We start from the raw sequence: 25,114 nt of genomic DNA on the forward strand, positions 1-25,114 counted from the left end.
TTTCCCACTATCTGGACTTTGCTAAACAAAAATACATCTCGACGTGTGTAACAATGAATTATAACACGAAGCCCATCAGTGTTTCATCCTTGTCGGTAGAAAAACATGTGATTCTTACTTTTTCTGTGGGAGGTAACATTTTGTTGACAAATCTGGCTACTTCACTAGGTAAGAGACAAGATACAGCAATGCACCACAGCAAAAGGATGAGGAGAAGAAAAGAATTAGATGCTGCTACTAAATATTTTTATGCCTTTTATTCTTCGTGAAAATAATTCAAAACATACAGTACGACTGGGGCGCTTGGGTGGCTCAGTTGGTTAACCATCTGACTTCGGCTCGGGTCATGATCTCGTGGTTTGTGGATTCAAGCCCTGAGTCGTCAGGCTCTGTGCTGATGGGGTGGGACCTGCTTGGGATTCTCTCACTCCTTCTCTCTCTGCCCCTTGCCCGCTTGTGCCCTTTCTCTCAAAATAAATAAACAAATTAAAAAAAAAAACATACAACATGATTAATCAAATTCAGGACTCTGGAAAATTCCATTTCTTTTTTTTTGTTTTGTTTTAATTTTTTTTTTCAACGTTTTTTATTTTTATTTTTGGGACAGAGAGAGACAGAGCATGAACGGGGGAGGGGCAGAGAGAGAGGGAGACACAGAATCGGAAACAGGCTCCAGGCTCCGAGCCATCAGCCCAGAGCCTGACGCGGGGCTCGAACTCACGGACCGCGAGATCGTGACCTGGCTGAAGTCGGACGCTTAACCGACTGCGCCACCCAGGCGCCCCGAAAATTCCATTTCTTGCTGGTGTGGGAAGGTGGGGTGTGACTTGTAGGAAAGAGCACGGGGGCACAGTTGTACTAGCCGCTTTCCTCACTTCCCCGGCTTGATGCGGGCATTTCCCCAACTTCTCAACTTTCATGTTTTACAAGCCAAAAGATTTTTCTCCTATCAGAATGGAATATCTGGATATATTATTATCATCTTCTAAAGTCTGATGCATAGATCATAACTAAACTTGATTTGTTTAGTTGTATCAAGGGGTATCAAGGGGTAAACACATCATCCTGATTTTTCTAAAATATCTCAAGAATAGGTTCTAAAATTGTTCTTCATCATCCGTTACAAGCCACTACATTATGATTTGTAAAGCTAGATATATAGTCCGCATGAAACACTAGTTGCATGAGAACTTACATTTTCTAGGATTGATAGCAATTCGAATCTTGGCTTATAGAAACACAATTTTATTAAAAGGTCAGTACTTTAAGGGGAAAAGAAGGCAAGGCGAAATCCCTTTTTCTATTTTCCTTTCATAATCTCTAAACATAACATTCAAACTGTCATCATGAATGCACACATGTATTTACATAGCTGTTAATCTGTCAAATTAGAATCATTTGGAGAAAAGTCTCACAGGATTTTTTAAAAGCCTCAGAGTTGGTAACAGTAACAAAGCCTTGGTTCAAGAGCCAGGAGACAAATTATTTTTACCACTTAGCTCCAAATTTACAGAATAACCTGGAACCAACCAGTGCTAAAAGCGACCTTGCTTCCTGCTTCATCTTTGGAGAACATTCTGGGAATAAGATAATAATTTTAGGAAATTTAGGACAGCTTGTTTGGGAAAGATAAATATGAATGCAAACTATTCTTTATATAGAACCTGCCTAACGTCTATTATCACTGCAGAGTAGGAGTTAAAAACAAACAAACAATCAAACCAACAAACCCAGGGATTTAAAAGATTGGCTTATGCTTTTCCTATTCAGTTCATAGTATCACCATTCACCAAACTGCACAATCTCGTAATACTGGTTACACGTAGGGGGATGAGAAAAAAAGAAATTCTTATTAGTTGCCTACTATTCACTAGGCACTGACATGTGTTATCTCTTTTAAACTTCAGAACCATCCTATTTTATAGATGAGGAAATGATATTCAGAATGGCCAAGGAACTGGACGAAAATCACAGACGTCCTGGAATCTACCAGTCTATTTCTTGATTCCATGTCTCCTCCATCATTACATCTCTGGCCCAGGCTTCCAGGAGGCCAATGAGTCTTCGAACCATAACTCTTTAATAGATCTTGAATGTACGTCTCTGTCTTAGCTCAGGCTCTTTCCATTTCTCACCTAGCCTAGCAGCCAGGTTGCTAATGGTTTCTCTGGTTCTGAAGTTTATTTTCTTTGACACAAGGATGTGTAATCTCAAGAGCTATTTTTTCTAAACCACAAACATTGATGTCATTCTTGTTCTGTGTCTGGATTATGAGTTACCTATGAGCAAGGGTGATGTCAGCAAGGTGACAGACTAGGAAGCTCCAGGCCCCTGTTCTCCCACTGAAATACCAAATGAACAACAATATATGGCCCCAAGTAGCTTTGTGGGAACTCTAGAAACTAGTCAAGAAGCTGTCAACCAAGTGAATGTCTGGCCAAGAAAAGGTCACACTCAAAACAATAGGATATTTCGTGGCATTTTTGCCTGCCTTTACCCTCTCCCCAGTGCAGCATGACGTGGTCAGGAGGATGCCACCCAATTCCTGGTCCCTTGCCCAGGACAGGAGGAAAGAGTGGAATTTGCTTGCAACATTCTGGCTTGTCGGAGGGACTGGTTTCCATCTGGCCTACTCAGAACACTGATGGGAATGGCGGCATGTTTTGGACATCAGGCTGGAAGCTGCCGAGGCAGGGGTGATGCAGTGGCCTGTGAGGGCTTCAAGGGACGGCAGATCCCTGGACACCTGGGCAAGAGATTTCAGGTAGAGGAGTACAGGAGGATATGTGAAATCCTGAGAATGAGCAGGGGTGAAACTCGAGGGAAAGTTAAGAGATTTAAAAGCAGCTGGGTATACAAGCGAGTTGGAGAAGAAAAAGCATATGCACAGGCCCAGGGAAAACATATATTCCGGAAAAAGGCCGAGAGGGCCTTGAATCTTCGTGGCAGGCTAATCAGTGATCTTCCTCTGCACAGAGCCAGTTTACTAGGACTGGCTGACAAAAAAGTTTTTCAAATGCCTCATTTTCAACAAAAGATCACAAGACACACAAAGAAAGAGGTAAACACGGCCCATTCAAAGGAACAAAATAAATCTCCAGAAACTAACCCTAAAGAAACACAGGCCTTGAGCCTAACAAAGACTTTAAAACATTTTTTTTTTTTTTAAGTATTCTCAATAAGATAAAGGAGAACACAGACAACTAAACAAATTCAGGAAAACAATTCAGGGATAAAATGAGGCCATCAACAAAGAGATCAAAGTTATTAAAAAGAACCAAACTAGGGGCACCTGGGTGGCTCAGTCGGTTGAGCGTCCGACTTCAGTTCAGGTCATGATCTCAGTTTGTGGGTTCCAGTCCCACGTTGGGCTCTGTGCTGACAGCTCAGAGCCTGGAGCCTACTTCGATTCTGTGTCTCCCTCTCTCTCTGCCCCTCCCCTGTTTGTGCATGCTCGCTCTCTCCCTCTCTCTCAAAAATAAATAAACAAACATAAAAGAAAGAAGCAAACTAAAATTATAAAGATGAATAAAACAAGAAATGAATTGAAAAATTCACTAGAGGGGTTCAAGAACAGATTTAAATAGGCAGAAAAAGAGAATCAGAAAACTTTAAGATGAGTCATTTGAAATTGTTGAGTCTGAGGAAGAAAAAGAAACAAGAATGAAGAAATTTAAAAGGACTTTTGAGATAACACCAAACACATCAATATATGCATCGTGAGAGTCCCACAAGGAGAAGAGAGGGAGAAAAGGGCAGGGAATTTATTTGAAGGAAAAACAGTAAAACTGTCCCAACTTTGAGGACAGCCACAGATACAAGAATCTTAACAAACTCTAAGTAGAAAAAACACAAACAGACCCACCCTGAGACACATGATAATCAAACTGTAGAAAGTCAAGGACAAAGAGAGAATCTTAAAAGCAGCCAGAGAAAAATGACTCGTCATGGCTAGGTGTCTTCAATAAGATTCTTGGTGGGTTTCTCAACAGAAATGTTGCAGGTTAGAAAGCAGTAGGACGATATAGTTCAAGTACTAGAAGGAAAAACTGTCAACTGAGAATACTATCTCTGACAAAGCTGCTCTTCGAAAATGAGAGAGAAATGAAGATATCCCCAGATAAATACAAGTCGAAGGAGTTAACAGTAGACCTGGCCTACAAGAAATGCTAATGGGAGTCCTTCAAGTTGAAATGAAAGGACACTCGACAGCAACCTGAAACAACATGAATATACAAGTCATCTGGCAAAAATCTATATATGGACAAATACAAAAATGTGAATTATTGTAATTTTGGTTTGTAACTCCGCTGTTTTTTTCTTTTATGGAGTTAAAGACTAATGAATAAAAAAGTAATCAGGGGCGCCTGGGTGGCTCAGTCAGTGAAGCGTCCGGCTTCAGCTCAGGTCATGATCTCGCAGTTTGTGAGTTCGAGCCCCGCGTCAGGCTCTGTACTGGCAGCTCGGAGCCTGGAACCTGCTTCGGATTCTGTGTCTCCCTCTCTCTCTGCCCCTCCCCTGCTCACACTCTGTCTCTCTCTGTCTCTCAATAATAAATAAACATTAGCAAAATTTTTTTTAAGTAATCATAAATCTATGTTAATGGGCACAAAAAAATAAAGATATAATCTGTGGCATCAATATTGTAAGCTGAGGGGCAGGCAGAGATGTAAATAAGTAGAGTTTTTGTCTGCAAATGAAGTTGTCACCAGTTTCAAATAGATTGCTATGACTTGAGGATAGTTTATATAATCCCCATGGAAACCACAAAGAAAATATCTATAAAATATATATGAGAGGAAATGAGAAGGAAATCAAAACAGGCCACTGCAAAAATATCAACTGAACATCAGTGAAGGAAATGAGGACAAAAAGCCATAAGACTTACAGAAAAAAAAAAAAAAAATAACAGGCCCTCCTGTTATTACTGATAGGGGAGTAAGCCCTCCCCTATCAGTAATTGCAATAAATGGATTGAACTTTTCAAACAAAAGATGTAGACTGACATAATGGATTAAAAAAAACCAGGATCTGGGGTGTCTGGGTGGCTCAATTGGTTAAGTGCCCCACTCTTGATTTGGGCTAACATCATGGTCTCATGGTTTATGGGATGGAGCCCCATGTTGGGCTCTGTGCTGATGGTATAGAACCTGCTTGGGGTTCTCTCTCTCTCTCTCTCTCTCTGTCTCTGTCTCTTTCTGCCCCTCCCCTGCTCTCTTTCGCTCTCTTTCTCCCTCAAAGTAAATAAATAAACATTTAAAAAAAAAAACAGGATCCAACTCTGTGGTGTCTACAAGAGACTTTGGAATTGAGGATCTAAGAACACAAATAAGATTGAAAGTGGAAAGATGGAAAAAGATAGTCAATTCAAATAGTAACTAAAAGAGAGTAGGGGTGGCATACTAATAGTTGACAAAATAATTTGAAGTCAAAAACTGTTACAATAGACAAAGAAGGACATATATAAAAACCTTAGTTCAGCAAGAAGATAGAATAATAATATATGTACGAAACATCAGAGCTCCTAAAAATATGAAGCAAATATTGATAGAATTGAAGGGAAGAATAGATAGCTCTACAATAATAGTAGAAGACTAATACTTATGAAAACGTAATAGTCTACTTCCTGACTGGTAGTAGGTACTCAAATAGTATTTATACAACGAATGAGCGAGTGAATGAATGAATGAATGATTCCGTGTGTGATTTTTCTATGAATAACAGCCATTGGGGGGAGGGGGGAGAGGGGAAAGAATCAATGTGGAAAAATAATCATAACAATAAATATTACAAGATCTACTAATGTAGAAATGAAAATTGAATTAGGCAAGGTGATCCTAATCAATGATGGAAAGCTCAAAATTAGTATGTGGGGGACTCCACGGAGGAAGTATGCATTTTTGAAGGCATTCAGAAAGATAAATACGATATACTGCGCTTAAAAACAGTGTCAATGCTGGGTGTATTCATGCGATAACATGTAATATTAGTAATTTAAACATGAGACTAAAATTGGTATAAATCATTGCAGTGGGAAGCACAAAAGTTATTGTTAGGTGTTGGGGTTTATCTAATGGCGAAGATTCAGTTGAACCAGAGCTCTCTGTGCTCCTGCTAACTGGGGTTCACTTCCCTGAACCATGTGTTTGAACTTCACAAAAGTAAAAGTGATTACAGGTAGAAATGATCCTGATCTTGACCTGGGCCACCGAATTTTCCAGTTTACCTGAGTCGCCCATGGAAACCCGAGCGTGCACAAACAAAACTTCTGCAGATTGGGAATTCCCAGATAGGAGAGGAAGACAAGGTGAGAAAAACTAAGTGGGTTTGCACAGCATTTTGACGGAGCCTTAACGACTACCCTTTTGGCAGATCAACTCGGGCCTTTGGAAGAAGTGGTTAATGGAAGCAAACAACAGATTAAATCGTTCTGAGGGCTGATCAACTACAAATAACATTTTGCATGAGCAAAGATGGTGGCTCCAGACATAAGGAAGTGGGGGGCAAACGTCAAGAGAGCAGCTGAAACAGAAAGTTCGAGCGGGCAAAGACGAAGGCTCTCCCACGGTCAGAAAACTGGAAGCACCTGCCTGAACAGTACCTTTTTGTACGGGAAGTTTCCAGTGGAAACTCCTGTAACTGCAATGGACCTTGAAGTCTTGGCCTTCTTTCTCCTTCTTTGGTAAACAGAAAGATAAGATTCCCATTTTACTGATAAAGAAACCAAGAGACACACACAACCACACAATTAGCAGACCTCTGTCATCCAGAACCAGTAGATTTTGTTCTTTCTGATCACTTTAAATGTTGTCGTTTTTTTAAAATCCATGTAATTCAACAGCCAGGTTATTCTACATGTATGTGTTTTGAAATTCACATCTGTTGCCACAATGATCCCCCGCTTCTATGTAATTAATATCGGGGAAATTCCTCTTAAAGAAAAGAAAATCAGGTAACAGATCCAGTATTTAAGTAATAGAACATTTTTTGAATTCTCTACGAAGGTAGACTTACAAGTGAACTAACTTATTTCTTCTGAGTAAACAAGCACAAATATTACATCTGGAAATAGGCAATACTCTAGAACTTGGGGGCCAGAAAGAACATTTTTGAACAGCCCAAGAGGATCTCTTTCAGATGAGCAAGCTGTCCTCCTGAGAGGCAAAGCGAGCTGCCCAAAGTCAAGTTAGAGTTATAGTTAGTCACAGAGCCTAGATGATGAAGCCAGGGTCTTAGCACAAACTCAGAAAAAAGTGACTGCTTTGCCTTCAGGAGAAAATACAGCTCACTCTGTAAGTCATCTAGCTCTAAAAATAAAGAGAGTTTTAAAAGCAAGGGAAAAAAAAAGAGAGTACTGTTTGATATTCATGGCTAATTATCTATGTCCCAGGCACCGAGAGCACACCCCAACCCTAGAGAAGATGGCAACATCCCAGAGAGACCAGCCTAAAAGTGGCACCACACCTCAAATGATGAATGTGGAAATACATATTTGATTATGGACATGACAGGTCAGGAAGGCTGGACCTGCCAAGAATAGGTGTGGAGGAACAGTTATTAAATATTTATCCAGCACTGCTGAACAATAAGTGTAATTGTGCCAAACATATAAAGTCTTTGCCCTAAGGAGTTTGCTTTCAGTTGTAAAGCTGGTTATTCCTGAGATATTTGTATGTTGCTTCATCAGGTAAACAATCCATTCCCTACATCAAGGGACCATCAATTCAGCAAGCTTCCTTAGGAATGAGACTCTATGCCCAATTATTTAATGCAAAAGCTGAATACACTTGTTACTGCGTTAAGGATTTTAGGATATTCACTTTTATCCTCTGATGATCACTTTGGGTTGGGTCTCTTTTCATTCTTTCTACTTAACCCGTCCATACTGTTTGCACAAAATGCCACTACGGTCCCTGCAACCGCAGCATACATAATGCCACCAGCAAAAGGGAAGTGGATGGCAAAGCTCTGAGTCTGCAAATCTGCATTAGCCAAAATGAAACAGTCAAGTAATTGTAGTTAATTATGTATGCTGAAGCAAAACAAATTATGAAAGAATAATGATTCCAAACCATTAGGCAACTGGATGGACAGGGGGGAGAGCTGACATCAGCTTCACCCATGATACAGTAAGTGGGAAAGAGAAATTGGGGAAAAAAAAAAAAAAGGAGGCTGCCACAAGGCGCGTGGGTGGCTCAGTCGGTTAAGCGTCTGACATCGGCTCAGGTCATGATCTCGCTGTCCGTGAGGTCGAGCCCCATGTCGGGCTCTGTGCTGACAGCTCAGAGCCTGGAGTCTGCTTCTGATTCTGTGTCTCCCCCTCTCTCTCTGCCCCTCTCCCTCTTGTGCTCTCTCTCTCTTAAAAAAAATAATTTAAAAAAAGGAGGCTGCCCGTGAAGGAAAAATGTTATTTACCTCGGATAATGCTCAAGGGATATTTTATTATACTTATCACTTAATTAAATCCATGGAGGATTTAAAGTAGCTAGTAATATAAGCAAAGAGATCTTGTGGAACTGGGATATATTAAAGTAAAAGGAAAATAACAGGAATCCAGGTGATAAGAGATTTGGAGACAGGAGAGAGTAGAGGAAACCACTTTCACCAGGGAATGAATGCAAAGAAAGACTACTGCCTCTTAGGAAATAATTTAGCTCTGTGCTTGTTACTGATGGCTGAGACAAACCAGGCAGTTAAGACAGGCAAAGCATTCACTCATTCATTCATTCATTCGCAGGTTACAGTTTCTACCTTCAAAAGGCTTGGAGTCTGGGCAGAGAGGGTGGTGATAACAACGGACATGTACAGAATTAAATACTATCATAGCACCAGGTGCAAAGTCCCAGGGAACAAAAGGTGGGACTCAACTAAATTATCTGGGAGTGGGACTGTAAGGGACAGTTTGAATGATAAAGTGACCTGTGAGCTCAGCCTGGAAATAGAATAGGACAGGGAAAAGCACGGCGGGCAGATGGAGGAAGGCTGTGTGGAGACCCCAGACCTGTGCCAGTGAAAGGCCAGCAGGGCCAGAGAGCAGCCAGTGGTCGGTGGGCCTACAGCAGCGTGTGGAAGGGGCCGAGGCAGGGATGAAGCCTTTCATCTGAGCAGGAGCCAAGCTAGGAGGGCTGCTGGGCCCTCAACACTGTCCTCAAGAGTATAGGCTTGATTCTGAACGCAAAGGGGCCATCAGAGATGCACCATCAAAAATAAAATGCAGAATTCATTGTTTTGTAGAAATCTACAGTGGATGAGAGAACTACTTCAGAGATGCAGTTCCAGACTCTGGAGGGGTCCTAAAAGAGTAGAGATTCTTGGCAGTGACCGTCTTTATCTTACTTTACAGGGAATATGCACAGAAACACAGGGTGGTTAAATCACTTACCTAGATTCACACACTGCTTGTGGAAGAGGGGAGAGTATGCATAGCCCTGGGTGGGACATAAGCATTTTGCTGAACACCTACTACAGGCTGAAATCATTGGGTAAAATGTTTCAGGGCAACACCAACAACAACAGAAAAAAAAATACACAATGTAGCTCTTCTATTCAAAGAGCTAAGAATAAAGGTAAAAAGATGACAGAAGCATGAAAAAAGATAGTAAACTTATTAGAAAGAATAATATAGATATATGTATTTCTTAACACAATAGGGTTGATATCTTTCTGAGGAGTGTGCACATTTTTGTAAAACAGACTACTTAAAATGCCTCATATAATTTATTAATTCACAGCATGGATAATTTAAATACTTTATAATGACCCTCTGATCGGTTTCTGATTCTTGTATTTAAGTGATCTTTTGAAAGAGACACAGCTATATTGTAAATGGAGTTGAAACAAAGCTACCCTTATTCGATAATGCCACCTAAATCACAAACTACTCTGGGTTTTAAAATTATAGAATGTGGAACTGTCCTAACCCCAGATGGTCCTCCTTCCCGATCCTTTAAGACTGACTGTCTTCTGTCAAACACCATTGGAAGATGGATGATAAGCAAAGTCCTCTGGGCTGTCCGAGAGCAAGCTTTGTCCTCTATGTGACTTAGCTACATGGGTCACTGAGCCTGTTCAAGTGAATACAAACATTTCAGACAAGAGAAATCCTCTTAAGACAGGAAACACGAGTCTTATCCCCTGCTAATGAGTCTACCCGAGTTTGACAGAGCTTCTAATGAGAGTGATCTCTGGCTTATACCATAGGGTGGGCTGAGCAATCAAACAATGGGGAGATGTTTAACTCCAGTCATAGTGGGGGTCTCTGCAGGCGTTTTTTAAGATACCCTCTGTATACGTAAAGGAGAAAAAGCCCTGCTATCTGGACTCCAACTGCCTCCAGTAGAGGAGAAATCTCATTGTGCCACAGGGTTTCCCAAAGAATGAGCTGGAGATCTATCAGAATCAAATCATGACTCAATATAAGTGTTTCTAGGCCAATCCCAAACTGTTGAACCGGCATCTGAATTTAATTTTAAACAATTTGCAGATGGTTCTCATGTACTCTTGTGTGGACCACAGGCTTAAAGGAAGTAGTCTCAGAAGGTCCTTTGATTTGGATGAGCACATTGATTGGTTTTGGATATGCAATAACAGGCCTGAAGAAGTTTAGAACCTGGAAAGTTTAGGAGCTGGAAAGATCAGAATTGCTCTATACAACAGGCAGAGAAGAGGACGAAATTCCGGGGACATTGTGGAAGGGAATTTGAAAGGACAGAGGGGAGAAGAGAAGGAGAAAGGAGCCAGCAAGAGGACTACAGGTTGAAGAATACTGTTTGAAAAACATCTCATGTGACAGGATGGCTGAAAGGGCTTTTAAAGAACAGGGGCGTCTAAAATTAAATCAAAGTCATTTGTGCTGAATGAGTAACTAAATTCCGTATACCTCAGCTTCCTCACTGTAATAAGGAAATAGTGACAAATCTCAGTCCGTGAAGGCAATGAAACTTCAATAGACCTTTCCCTTTCAAAAGGAACATATATTCCTTGACCCTCTCCCCGAAAAGGAAATATTTGTATAGGATCCAGGTTTCCTCCTGAGAAGAATCATGTTTCCTTGAACTAAAGTTACCTTAAACTTAAATTTTTTCCTCTCTCTCACTTGATTGTGTTTGTCCAAGAAAGAGAATTTTTTAATATCTGAAAGATATTATTTATTTAAAAATTTATTTAAAAATTTTATTAAAAAATATTTATTAAAAAATAAAACCTACTGAGATCTTGATGCCATGCATTAGACAAGACTCAACCCTCACCCCAGTTGGGTCTCACCAACTTTGACTGACGTACTTTTTTTCTTTTTAATTTTTTTTAATGTTTATTTATTTTTGAGAGAGAGAGAGAGAGAGAGAGAAACAGAGCATGAACAGGGGAGGGGCAGAGAGAGAGGGAGACACAGAATCCGAAGCAGGCTCCAGGCTCTGAGCCATCAGCACAGAGCCCGATGCGGGGCTCAAACCCACGAGCTGTGAGATCATGACCTGAGCCGAAGTTGGACGCTCAACTGACTGAGCCACCCAGGCGCCCCAGACATGTACTTTTTAAAACTTCCAACCTGACCTACCACCCCCGCCCCACCACAGCGTACAACATGGCGGACATGTGGAGGTTGAATAAGCAGGTTGGTGCGTGGATTGCTTGCCTCTGGGACCCTGTGGAAAGGAAAGCTGTGAGTGTCATTTTCTCCTCACTCTCTCTGTAACAAATGGCTGCAGAGGTTCTTAATGTAGGTTTCTGTGGTGATGTCATGAAGATTAGACTGGGAAGCAGGAGGCCCCCAGTGCAAACTGTCTGTGTAGGTCTGTTATTTCATCTGTAAAATGAGTGCATTGAATTAGATTCCAAGTCTTTTTTCAGGTCCAAAATTTGATGATTCTCTGATTTTTTACTGTGCTGACTACCAAGTGAGCTATTTTCTTGTCCAGATTCTTCAACGGCACAACCGCCAAGCACTTTTTAGTCTGAGCTCTGAAAAAATAGTAAATCTCCAGGACTAAAGGCATAGCTGTAGGATAACTAGGAGGGAGTTAAACTTTTGAGGAAATGCCACAGAGGTTTCAGATGCCCTATCACTGGTTAAAATGACAATGATGACAAACTGAGACAGCTCATTGATGTCTAGAGTAGGCAAGATGCAGGCTTGACGAACTCATATGACTTAAAGATGGGTGCACTTCTCATTTTCCCAGTAACGAAATGAACAGTTTTGAAAGCGAGATGTTCCTCTCACCTGATCACAATTCTTAGAAGTTGTTCGGAGAAGCGTTGTCACTTTGAGATGCATTGCCTTTCAAATTAAAACTTTTAATTCCTAAAAAATGCAACAGTTTATTATGCCACACACTTAAAAAGATGTTGTACGCCCCTCATTCAGCAACGAGTAGCATAAAGCAATGCGGTCCCTTAAGATTATAACTGTTGAGTATAAGAAATTAGGGGCTTACAGACATTTTAGGGCATGGGCAGAATTCCCGTGGGCTGATTAATCTGTACTTTGTGTACAACGTTTACATAGTAAGCTATTTTACAGTGTCTTGTAGCCTTCAACATCCACACTTATCTAAAGAAGCAAAACAAACACTATACCCCTCTACTCTAGCTTCTAAAAGAAGGTGGTGGGTTTTAGAGTAGATTTTTCTACACACTCCTACACACTGTATTTTCTTTTGTTGTTGTTGTTGTTGTTGTTGTTGTTGTTGTTGAGGTACACGCTGCATTTTCAAATGTAATGAAAACAACGTGCAAGGCCAGACTTCTGTCTGAACATCAAAATTTCATATAGTAATTTCTACCCCTGCTGCCCAAATATAAATAAGCTAGATCCAGATACTGCGGGGTTTTGTTTTTGTTTTTTTTGTTTGTTTGTTTGTTTGTTTTTTTAAGTTATAATGTAGAGACTGAGCAAGGGTGCCTTTCAGGGAGGAGTGTGAAAATACCAGAATCCAATCAACTCTTCGGGGCTTCTCTCTCTCTCTCTCTTCCTGCTCCACCCCCTCTCCCCTCTGGTCCACTGTCTTGTAAATCCCTCAGAGGCACTGGTGGGTTATAATCCTTCCTTGTCCTTTAGGAGAAAGGATGAAACAGAAAACTTCCATCCACTTCCCAAACACAACACCAAAGCCAGTTTCGTACCCGCGAGTGGTCTTGCCCTGTCCGTAGCCGTGAAATCTTCAAAATAAAAACCACCTCGCATAGTCCTTGCTGTGGGAGGTGACTGTATATAGATGGGGATGTCACATTAATTTCTTTTCACTTTTTTTCTTTTTAAGCGCTCTCTGCTGGGCATGTTAGACAACTTCCTGATGCATTTCTTCCGCATCGCCCTCACCTGCTATCATCACCCCCTCGATGCAGATTTTGTGTTTTCATTTTAGGTTGTCTATGGAGAATATCATTCTGCATCACTTCCTTTTTCTTCCTGCCCATCCACGTTTGTATGTGTGGGAGTGTTTGCCGTAGGAATCAGAAGCCGATTTACTGCCAATAAAATGGCTTCTATCATTACAAATATTAGTCAAGCTCGGTTAAGCATACAGATTTTAGTCACCAACTCTTTGTTGAAGAAGGACTGACTGAGCAGCATGGGCGTATCGGAAACAACAAAACCCTATTTTAGCAGAAATTAAGACAAAGTGCAGGGCCATAACTTTGGGACGTTTATCACTTTCCAAAAATGCATTTCCTTCTACTTAAATAACTATGTAGTAGTTTGTGACATCTTTATCACAAGCAATTACATTTGGCAATATTTCTATGATTCGAAAACCAAAGAAAATAAGTATGGTACTTAGTTTATCCCGTTTTTGATTAATGCAATTTCTGTGCAACATTAAGTCTCATGAAGAACGTTCACTGAATTTTATTCATTGGATGTTTCTGTATATTTTATAATATAACTTGCATTGTTTATAAGCTTTTGTTTTTAAGGGCTTAAAAGTTTCTCATTCATCCAGTTGGCTACCTGCAACCAGCCCTGAGGCTTAGTCAGTTTAGGCTGCTGTAACAAATTACTGTCGATGGGGGAGTTTATACAACAAATATTCGTTTCTCACAGTTCTGGAGACTTGGAAGCCTAAGGTCAAGGTGCTGACTAATTTGATGTCTGGTGAGGGCCTTCTTCCTGGTTTGCGATGGCTGCTTTCTCACTGTGTCCTCACATGGCAGAGAGAGACAGAGAGATCATCTCTCTTGCGTCTCTTCTTATAAGGGCACTAAGTGCTTTCATAACGACTCCACTCTCATGGCCTCCCTGCCTCCCAGAGTCTCATCTCCAAATACCATCAACTGGGGATTGTGGCTTCTTCGACATATGAATTTGGGGGTGCAGGGCACAGACATTCAGTCCATAACACATTGTTACCATTTAAAAAAAATGATCAAGAGGTGGCAGGGAGAGTCCTAGTGTTTAACCCTGTGGTTCTGAGCAGGGGTTAGGACCTGAGGATGGGTAGTCTGGGCCTCCGCACTCTGCCCTAAATTGATAAGTTAATATTCCCTTAGTTACGCAGGAGTTCAAATATCTCAAAGGACTGGAAAACCCTTGCTGAGTTGGGCCTCAGGGAGGGACCTTCAACTTATGACTCTTTCCTACCTAGCTGTTTTTTTTTTTTTTTATAGGGCTCAGAAAAGAGGCACAAATTACAAAAAGGAACAAAGCCCTGGCAGAGAAACCCAGAGCAGGAGGGGGAGGAGGAAGAAGAGGAGGAGGAGGAGGTGAGGAGGAGGAGGAGAAGCAAGATCCCCTGGGACTTTCCTGGAGGGCGATGCTTCATCGCCAATTAGGGCTTCTGTGCCAGATGACAGTGTCACGATGGCCATTAGCTGGTGCAACACAGAGGCTTAAATATCGGTTACCAGAGAAGCGTGAGTGCCCAAATTAATGCCCCCTGCTTTCCTAGTAAAAAATTAGATATGCGAACAAATTACTGTGTATCCATTCCTTAACCACCATCCACTCCTTGCAGTGTTTTGCACCTAAGAGACATTCATTTAGCAATAGAGTTTACATTTTTGTTGAATAGATGTGGTAGTCTTTCTCGAGGATATCTTCCGGCTACCACTGGGCACCTACTTCAATACTTACGACCAAGGAATGTTTCTTTCAGTTGTGTCTTTCTTGCCCCTAATTACTCTACAATGCCATCTAGCATTGATTACCCACTAAGATGACTTTAGTCTTTCCTAAGTGTCAGGGTCGGTGGAGGCGGGGCGGGGGGGGGTGGGTGTTGGGAGAGAAGTATGGTATTTGAGAGCAGAGACAGCACCATGGCTGAATCTGATCTAATGGCCATCCTCCTTGTGCCTCCTCTGTCTTTGGGCTCTGGATGTTGGGATGTTCAGAGGTACATCTGGACGTACTTCTGATGTTTCCAGGATATTCAGAAGTACATCTGACAGTCAGCTGCTCGGCACAAAAAAGTTAACTCATGACCCATATGGGAGGGAAAGGTTTTCAAATTGTGACTGAAAAATACCCTAACTGCCTTCTGATGAGAGTTTGCACATGCACATCACCTGAAACTAACTACCTGTTTCATCTCGTTTTTGTTTTTTTTTTTAAATTTTTAAATGTTTATTTATTTTTTTTGAGAAAGAGAGAGACAGAGTGTGAGCAGGGGAGGAGCAGAGAGAGAGAGGGAGACACAGAATCCAAAGCAGGCTCCAGGCTCTGAGCCGTCAGCACAGAGCCTGATGCGGGGCTCGAACTCGTGAACCATGAGATCGTGACCTGAGCCGCAGTCAGACACTTAATTGACTGAGCCACCCAGGCACCCCTCATCTCATTTTGTAACCCCTACTCCCAAATCTGTATTTTTCTAGATTGTAAAGAAAGACCAGAGGTATCCTAATTGAAATTTGAAAGCAAACATCCTCTAGATAGTTAGGTAGTCCCAAAGTATTTGGAGTGAAAGAATGTGGGCGGGATGGTGGTTTCTCATGTAACTGAGTACCTGGTGGGCCATTCCCATCCTAAACAGTTGTTGAAAATACATTATTTATGCAAACAGTTAAAAATGCTCAAAAACGGGGCGCCTGGGTGGCTCAGTCGGTTAAGCGTCTGACTTCGGCTCAGGTCACGATCTCACGGCTGGTGAGTTCCAGTCCCAGGTTGGGCTCTGTACTGACCGCTTGCTCAGAGCCTGGAGCCTGCTTTGGATTCTGTGTCTCCCTCTCTCTGCCCCTTCCCTGCTCACATTCCATCTCTCACTCTCTCTCTCAAAAACAAATAAACATTAAAAAAATTTTTTTAAACACAAAAACCCTTTTAAAAAATAATAAAACTGTTTACAAATCACCACTGAAGTATACTAAGCATCAAATTATACGGATGTAAAAATAGGTAATATTTTCATTAGTCTCGATGTGAATACGTATTTAGAGCATTATTGACAATAGGGGGGAGAAGTGTATGGAAACTCAAGTCTGTAAAGTTGCACATTTGCTGTAAATCAACAAACGGAGAGGAACTGCTTTTACGGCAGAAGTGTTCAAGTGTTTCAACATACTTATACAGTAAGTCCTGAATTCAGAAACCTGTATTTTTAATTTTTTTTTTTCTTTTTTATGACAGGGACCAATGCGTGAAGTGGAGCTATAAATCTAATGCCTTCCGCTTATGCTGGGTACACTCGGTCCCTTGCATAAAGGTAAAACACATTTCCCCTTGCTTTTAAATCATGCATATAAATATTACAGTATCAGCATTTTTGTGCTCCTTATAGTAACTGGTTTACCACTAATAATCTTATTAAAGGTTTGTTGCCATTTTCTTTTTAGAAAACAAAGCAAAACAGGAACAGAAACTTCATCCCCTTTAATAAACTTGTCCAATAACTAAATCTGATTATTTAAGTAAGGGCTACCTGTTTCTGCTGCACTAGTAGTTTTTAATAAGAAATGCCATAAATATTGTTAAATATTCTAAGTCAAAATGTTAAGTGCTGACCTTCAAGAGATTTTGAAGTCTAAATACCAGTATTTAAAAAGATCCATTTCAAGTGGTGAATTCATTTACAATCCTCCATAGAAGTGATTTTTTAACATCACAACTGCAAACCAATTATCTTCCTATTCTGAGTTTTAGCTTAAAAAAAAAAAATAGCATAAGGACTGAGTTTCCAAAAGCAGGGCCTTAAATAGGGCAAAATTAGGTAAAAATATTAAACATGGCAAGGCTACAAGTTTATAAAACACAGACATTGATGTTTGTAATATTAAACAATTTTCAGAGGCTTTACATGACCATACTCTCAAGTTTAATGATTCACGGTAAGAAAATACGTGGGTAATGTATCACAAAGAAGAGTTTCTGTGTCCTCCTCTTTTTATGAGAAAATTAAAATTAATTGATCTTTTACTAGTGTCGTCTTATATCGGGTTTACATTAGCAAAGGTCTTGATTAAACATTTTGGAGGGACGCCTGGGTGGCTCAGTCGGTTAAGTGTCTGACTTCGGCTCGGGTCATGATCTCGCAGTTTGTGAGTTCGAGCCCCGCGTCGGGCTCTGCGCTGACAGCTCAGAGCTGGGAGCCTGCTACAGATTCTTTCTCTCTCTCTCTGCCCCTCCCCTGCTCTCTCTCTCTCTCTCTCTCTCTCTCTCTCAAAAACAAATAAATATTTAAAAAAAAACATAACAAAACAAAAAAAAACTAAACACACTTTGGAGAACTTCCCAACCATGAAGTTTGTGAAGTGTTACAATCATACCCACTCTCCACCCATGAATAGGAAAAGCACTAATTATGAAAAACAAAACCTTTACTGGCACCAAAGAGTAAGAGAAGTCTGGCAATCACAGTTGTGTATCATCTTATAGCCACGCGTTACCCCGTTGGAGCTCACCACAACCCGTGAGACTAGTGTTTCCAGAGAAGGAAATAAGTTCTGAGAGACGAAGTGACCTTAATCATGTAGTGAGAGGGAGGATCAGCACTTGAACTCAGCTGTGAGGCAGGTATTTACTCTGTGAAATGCTCTGGCTAAAACAGAAGTTCAAAGTGTTGCCTTTGAGGCTCCCTCTGCTTTGGGCCCTGGACACGGCCTGCTGTGGAAGCAGCCGGAGGAAGTCACAGGACCAGATGGGCAGGGGTGCGGCCCACAGAGTGGTCGTGACACGTGTATCCGCGCACATCTTCCACCCTGCTGGACTATTTCACCACCTCTTGCACACGTAGGCAAAGCCTGCGAGTGGGTGTTGTGGGGAATACCGGGGTGTGTGAGGTATGGTTCCCGTCATTACCGAGTAGAGCCACTGAGCCTACTCGCAACCTGTGACAACAGAACATGATCCCAGGACGCAGTCTTTTGTTTTAAGTTTATTCATTTATTTTGAGAGAGAGAGAGAGAGAGAGATCGCACAATAGGTAGGGGAGGGGCAGAGAGAGAGAGAGAGAGAATCCCAAGGAGGCTTCGTGCTCTCCGCATGGAGCCCGATGTGGGGCTTGAACTCACCAACCTTGAGACCACGACCTGAGCTGAAGTCGGACGCTTAACCAACGGAGCCACCCAGGCGCCCCAGGACGCAATCTTTAAATAGCACATCTTTAAGGAGGCCCGAAGTTCTCCCTCTCTTGAAGGCCCTGCTGAAATGTCACCAGATGTGCTAGTCAGCAGGTTCTGGAAGGGTAGAACTCTAGCAGAGAACACAGTGCTTGAGGAGGCATGCTTAATTACAGCGTCTTTTACTGTGCCTGTGATAAGTAGGGCACCTGAAGCAAACTGCCCATCCTCAAAGTCTCCTTCTGGCCACCCTCAAGGGAAGCGGGAACACATCTAGGTGCCATCGTGCAAATGACTACCTTGAGTTTCCAGCAGAAACCTCCATACAGCAAGCAAAAGAAAAAAAAAAAAAAAGCAGTGTGACTTTAGAAATGTCCCAAATCCATTCGATTATAAAAATAACATGATTTTAAATAACTTTTTTTTAGACTGTGGACTTGAAAACAAACATGCCTTTGGAAAGGAGGGGAGCCAGAAACGAGAATCCGGACGGGCCAAATGCTGGTCCAGCTGCCTTCTGGGGGCTGCTCCGAGTTCCCTCCTCCTCCCGGCCCCGAGCAGTCCCCGTCGCGCTGCCCTCTGACTAAGCGACAAGGAAGCACTGTGGAACCGCCTGCTTCCTCCGAGCGGAGGAGCGCTTTGCTTTTCCCAACAGCTGACTGTAGACGTGGCGAAGGCCTTTTCAGAACTGGCTGGTTATACAGACCACCCTGTCTGCTAAGCGAACAACCCGTTACACGGGGCACCTGAGCCCCGCTGGCTTCCAGGTGCAGGACGGGCCACTCATTTTAATCTGACACGCTTACGGGGGGACGGTGTCTGTCGGGACAACTTCTCTCTCCTCCCTTTCTTTCACTGAGCCGAGCCTACCGCTAGTGAGCTGCCGAGCTCTTTCAGGAGGACGGGGAGGCCAGGCTGGTGCTTGCTAGAGACATACGTTCGACACTGCGCCTGGTGAGCCCCGGCGAGATGCCAGAACGTCAGCTCGAGCTTCGGTTGTTGAGGCTTCTTTCTGTTGTGTTTTGTTTTGTTTATGTATTTATTTTGAAAGAGCACGTGCACACGCAGGAGCAGGAGAGGGGGAGAGAGAGAGGGAGAGAGAAGCCCACGTAGGCTCTGCACTGCTGACGCGGGGCTCGAACTCACGAACTGTGAGATCATGACCTGAGCCAGAATTGAGAGTCGGACGGACGCTTAACCGACGAGCGAGCCACCTAGGCGCCCCTTGAGTCTTCTTTAAGGGAAGAAAACTGGTTAGTATTTAATGTGCACATATGATCTTAAAATGCATTGGTTTTCCTTTTAAACATTCAGTGCTCTCAGTTCCTTTATTCGGGAGGCATTTACTGAGTTGTACAATACGCAAGGCACCCAGCTAGGAAAATTCTTTCCTATTCGCTTAGACCAGAAACATACTATCTGCGATCTCCCCAAAGTCTAGGATAGTTCTTGGTAGACAGCAGAATCCTAACACAGGTTTCAATGAATGAATTACACACTGAGACAAGGGAAACCTGTGTTTTTGCCTCCCAGGAGTTCTTAAAATGATGAAAGGCAGTAAAAAAGACCTTCGCCTGTTACAGTCTCTATAGGCCAACTAGTTCTTTGCTGGAGCTAGACTCAGACTCCACAGAATGGACACGGCTGCACAGAAAATGAGTTACTGAACCACCAGGTGTTGGCTGAACACTTACTATGCGCAATTCCCTCTCCTGGACAACTGGGCCATGCAAAGGCATATAAGATACAGTCCCTATTTTCAAAGAATTTCTATATAAACAAAAACTTAACAGTTGCCACAAAGTAACAAAGTGACCACTGAGCCCATTTACGACTAAGACAATGGAAAACAATGCCAGGAAGCACTCTTTTTCTTACAGCTTTACGTAGTACTGAGGCTGAGGAAGTGGTAAGCATAAAGGAGAACTCAAAGAGGTCAGAGGAAGAAGAGCGGGTGGCTGAAGAAGACAGAAGATTTTAACTGGGCCTTAAAGCCCAGGTGGGGAATGAGACAAAGGGCATAACAGGGACGCAGGAGTGCGTGTCTGTGTGCGTGTGTGTGTGTGTGTGTGTGTGTGCGCGCACGCATGTGTTGGGAGGTAAGGGAGAATCACAAGCAGAGAGTCTGGAAGAAGACAGAGGAAACAAGGTACGCCAAGAGTTAATTCAGTTCAGTGCATTTTGAATCAACTGAATAAATATTTATTGAGCACATACTATGTGCCAGGCATTGAGATAGGTACTGGGGATACAATGGTGAAGAGACTGATATGAGCCATGGCTCACTGGCTAGTAGGAGATACCGACAAGTAAACAGACAATTACAATACGGTGTGATAAGTGCTGTGATAGGGAAAAGTCCAGGTGTTATGAGGAGGAGAAGGACAGAGAATATACCCAACCCAGATGTGGGGGTCAGGAAAACTTCCTAGAAGAAGGGATGTCAAGCTGACACCTAAAGCCAGGGTGGGAATTAGGTGAGACTATGCAGGTAGGGTTCCCTAGAATAGGAAACATGAGGGGCCATGGAGGTGGGAAGTTGGCTGAGTTTGTTGGAATGCCAGGGGAAAGTGTGCTGAGAGAGGCTGGGGAGGGAAGCCGTGATCAGATTATTAGGTCTCTTATACTTCACATTAAGGAGTTCGGACTTTATCCTAAGAGCAGTGGTAACCACTGGAGAATTTTAAGCAAGGGAAGGAAACAGACTTGCATCTTGGGTGGATGGCTCTCTGGAGCATGAGACGGCCCTTAGAGAGGAGAAGTGGGCAACAGAAGAGAAGGGTAATATGCAGTTAGAATCTTGAAGGTCTATTCCTAACAGTGCAAGGATGAAACAAATATTTCATGAATGAATGAATGAATGAATGATTGGTTGGTTGATCAACCAATCGGTCAACCGTCCAGCATGGGACTGAACACGAGACCTGACATGGATGATATATATGTCAGAGTGAATGCACAGGGCAGAGCAGATATCTCTTCGAGTCTTGAATCTCACCCGAAAAAAGACAGCAACAGTTGACAATGGAGTGCAGTGTAATAAGAGTGGAGACAGCGTCAACACTGGAGTCAAAATACCCGGTCTGGGGGCGCCTGGGTGGCGCAGTCGGTTAAGCGTCCGACTTCAGCCAGGTCACGATCTCACGGTCCGTGAGTTCGAGCCCCGCGTCAGGCTCTGAGCCCCGCGTCAGGCGCTGGGCTGATGGCTCGGAGCCTGGAGCCTGTTTCCGATTCTGTGTCTCCCTCTCTCTCTCTGCCCCTCCCCCGTTCATGCTCTGTCTCTCTCTGTCCCAAAAATAAATAAAAAACGTTGGAAAAAAAAAATTAAAAAAAAAAAAAAATACCCGGTCTGAGCCCTAGTTTTGCCAGTTATTAATTCCGAGATGCATCTTAGTTTCTCTGACTCTCAGGTCCCACATACATCATATGTGCTCATTGTGTGCAGCTACACAGCAGTATAAAACGGGAACAGTTATCACAGTCCATGTACATTTCCATTTTCAGGTGACGCTTAGGAGCTTTGGTGGGATTTGCAGTTATCCACTGCAAAAAGAAGTTAGTACAACTTGCATGAGAGTGGAGTCATGGTTTAATTAAAGAGGAATTTAGAAATCAAGTAGTCGGTATTGCCCAAACTTTGGCCAGGTAACTCTCTAGCCTGTCAACTGAAGACCCGAGTGAAACATTGGAAGGGTGAAAAGAGCCTATCTGTTGTCACTGCCCCCAAGGAGGGGAAGTGGGGCAGAAACAAATAATGTACTTGAAGGCCACAGGGTCAGTGGAGTGGACCAGAAAACACATAGCCATTGAGGGGCACAGTCTAGACTAGAGCTTAGCTCCCCTAAGCGCAGAGCCCTTTTCACAACCCTACTCTGTTGTATTAATCATGACAATTCAAGATCTTAGAAAGGATAACCTGTGCGAGGTCCAAACGAAGAGGTCTTGCCACAGTTTTGCGGCTGTAGCTGACAGCCCAGAGCGAGATGACTTTATAGAAAGGGAAGACAAATGGGAACGACAGTGGAAGGAGGCGAAGAGCCCTGGGGTCTGGCTGTTTGGAAAGAAGGAGAAGGCTTCATGAAGTATGGGGCTGTGCTGGTAGAGGAAGGCAGGAGGCATCATAACATAAATGGATCCGGGCAATGTTACACCAAAGAATAAAGGAAGGGAGGAAAAAGCAGAAGGTGAAGAAAAGGTCTGGGAGGACATCTGTGAAGAAGTCCTAGCAAACCAACGGAACACAAAGTGCTCCCTGGCACACCGCTTCTGGACAACCAGACCGGCCTCGGGTCCTTGGTGCTTTCAGACCAAAGAGGATGAGCAGAAAGTGGCTGTTTTTCTAGACACATCGGACACGTCAGTGATCTTCCTTGTAGCATTTTTCATGTTGCCCCTTCCTTCACGTCACAGCACACTCACCCACTCACACCTCTGGCCCAGTCTAGTCTGGGCTCTGCTTTTTTCTTTCTTTCTTTCTTTCTTTTTTTTTTTAATTTCAATGTGAGCACAGAGCCTGTCAGCACAGAGCCCGATGCGGGGCTCGAACTCACGAGCTGAAGTTGGGCACTTAACCGACTGAGCCACCCAGGCACCCCTGGGCTCTGCTTTTTTCTGCAGCAGAGTTTGACATCAGAGCAACATCACTGAACCAAGAAGAAATGAATGAAAACCACAGCTCCCTTAAGAAATGTAATTTTCAGCTTGTGGCCTTGAGTCCTCAACTTTCTAAATCATCTCCTAGCTATTTCCGAAAGCAGGGTAATGACTCAGCGGTTAGGGAAGTCAATTTCATCTTTACAGGTAAAACTTGCTTGAATTGTTTGTTTCTTTGTGTGTTTTCTATCATCACAGAGTTAATCCTCGGCAGTTGGGTCTAATCAATCCCCTGTACAGACTCCAACAAATCAATCACAACAAAAAGGATACTTGTAGTTTTTCCAGGAAATTCCAACGCAAACAGCATTGAAATCAAGTTGACTACATAATTCATACACTCCAGTAATCACTCTCCAGTGATGCCTCAGTTAGAGTTCACTGTCACAGGCATTTTATATGATCTACACATCTGTAATATCCAGGCATGGAAATCTGAAGCAGACATCAGAGTCCCTTTATCAAGATTGAAACCCATGAGTCTTCTGTGCTACAATCCAGTTCACCATCCACATTGTTTAATTGAGCCCTTTACTACAAATGGTTTTAGGCTCTGATGCAAGACAGGAATTTGAAGCATGCCTTCGAGTATTTAATGGTGTTAATTTCTGGTGCACACAAACATCAGCTTCACTCAACAATCCAATAATCTTGCAAAATAAAGAAAATACGCCAGAGAAGGAAATGCAGCATGGAATTCTTCCAGATTGCAAGGAAAGCAGTTCCATGATCTGGCTGTTTGTGACAAGTTATAAAATAGCTGCCTATTTACAGATCCTTAAAGATGTTACAAGAAACAAAGAAAATAAAAGGAAGAAGGTGGGGGTGCTTTCACATCGAAGAATTATTTTATTTTTTACAGTTAGAAATATTTATTTGTCCACTGTCAGCTCTCAAATGTCCCAAGTTCATTTTAAATGTAACGCATCTGATCGTAACAAATGAAATACAGTCCTTTTTTTTTTTTTTTTTTTTTCTCCAACTGGCCGGTATAAACGTAAACGACTCCTACCTGGAAATATGGACGGTCTCTTTTTTGGGCGCCTCAGGTGAATGGGCTCCAAATTTTTCAAGTTTCTTTGAAGTCTCCCTCGAATGTCATTTCCTATGAGTAGTTCAGGTGGCAGGCTACTCCGTCTCGATGATTTATAATCATTTTGAGACGAATTCAGTTTGTTCTTCGTTCTGGAATATAAATTGCTGTCATCAACTGCCATGGTAGGAGATACATTCGAGACTCTTTCACAAAAATCTGAAAAGCCCAACCCGGCAGCAGCCACGGCCGCCTCAGCCCCAGATTCAGATGTTCTCATGCGTTACCGGCACTTGTTTGGGAAGCTTAGCAAGTTGATAGGCGTGGACTTGAACAGGTGTAGGATTACTAAGTGGCCCCTCCTCTCAACAGTTAATAGCACAGGGGAGGAGAGATCCAAAAAACCATTAGGTGCAGGAGGGCGCGGGATTTGAGCAGATGTGGGCACACGGGCGCGGGCTCCTGCAGAGGGTACTAAAAACTGGTGTGAGGGTTGCCGTGTGGAGTTGCCGTTGGTGCGATGCCATAAAGGAACCACCACCTGCTACTTAAGAATAAATAACCTATGCAAATTGCAAGCCTTATTTTTCTTGCCGCTTCTCAAACTCGGACGGTTTTTAAAGTTGGGGGGAAAACTTTTTTACAGTGCCTCGTACCCTTTTGTTTTGAACCGCGAACGCAGAACAAACATCCGTCTTTATGAAATTCCTTATCTGGCAGGCAGCCAACTGGAAGTTGGCTGCAAGGAGGAGATGAGAGACGGCTGGTGATGATCAGGAAGGAACCCGCTGTGGGTGTGTAGGGAGCAGCAGTGCCGGGAACCCAGCACAGCTCCCCGACCCGCCCTTCCATCCTGTCCTCTACCTGGCAGATGGCTTCTCTAAAAGTTCAGCTGTCCGGCGGCAAAGTCAGAGGTCTAGCAAACAAGCTGGGACT

General features: G+C 42.8%; 1 protein-coding gene across 4 annotated transcripts in view; it reads right to left on the minus strand.

Annotated features, from left to right (window-relative positions):
- Positions 1–25,114, minus strand: part of FRY (FRY microtubule binding protein) — a 441,494-nt gene that overhangs the window by 315,403 nt on the left and 100,977 nt on the right. For 3 of the 4 annotated variants that reach the window (XM_053900505.1, XM_053900498.1, XM_019447826.2), the window contains exon 1: positions 24,158–24,459. In XM_053900505.1, coding sequence (XP_053756480.1) covers positions 24,158–24,458 — 301 coding nt within the window. In that variant the 5' untranslated portion in view covers position 24,459. Of the gene's footprint in view, positions 1–24,157; positions 24,460–25,114 lie in introns of those variants that run through there. The other variant, XM_053900511.1, reaches the window with a different exon arrangement.

The sequence above is a fragment of the Panthera pardus genome, unplaced genomic scaffold (genome assembly GCF_024362965.1).
Source record: "Panthera pardus isolate Hobbes unplaced genomic scaffold, ASM2436296v1 HiC_scaffold_1, whole genome shotgun sequence".
Taxonomy (NCBI): Eukaryota; Metazoa; Chordata; class Mammalia; order Carnivora; family Felidae; genus Panthera; species Panthera pardus.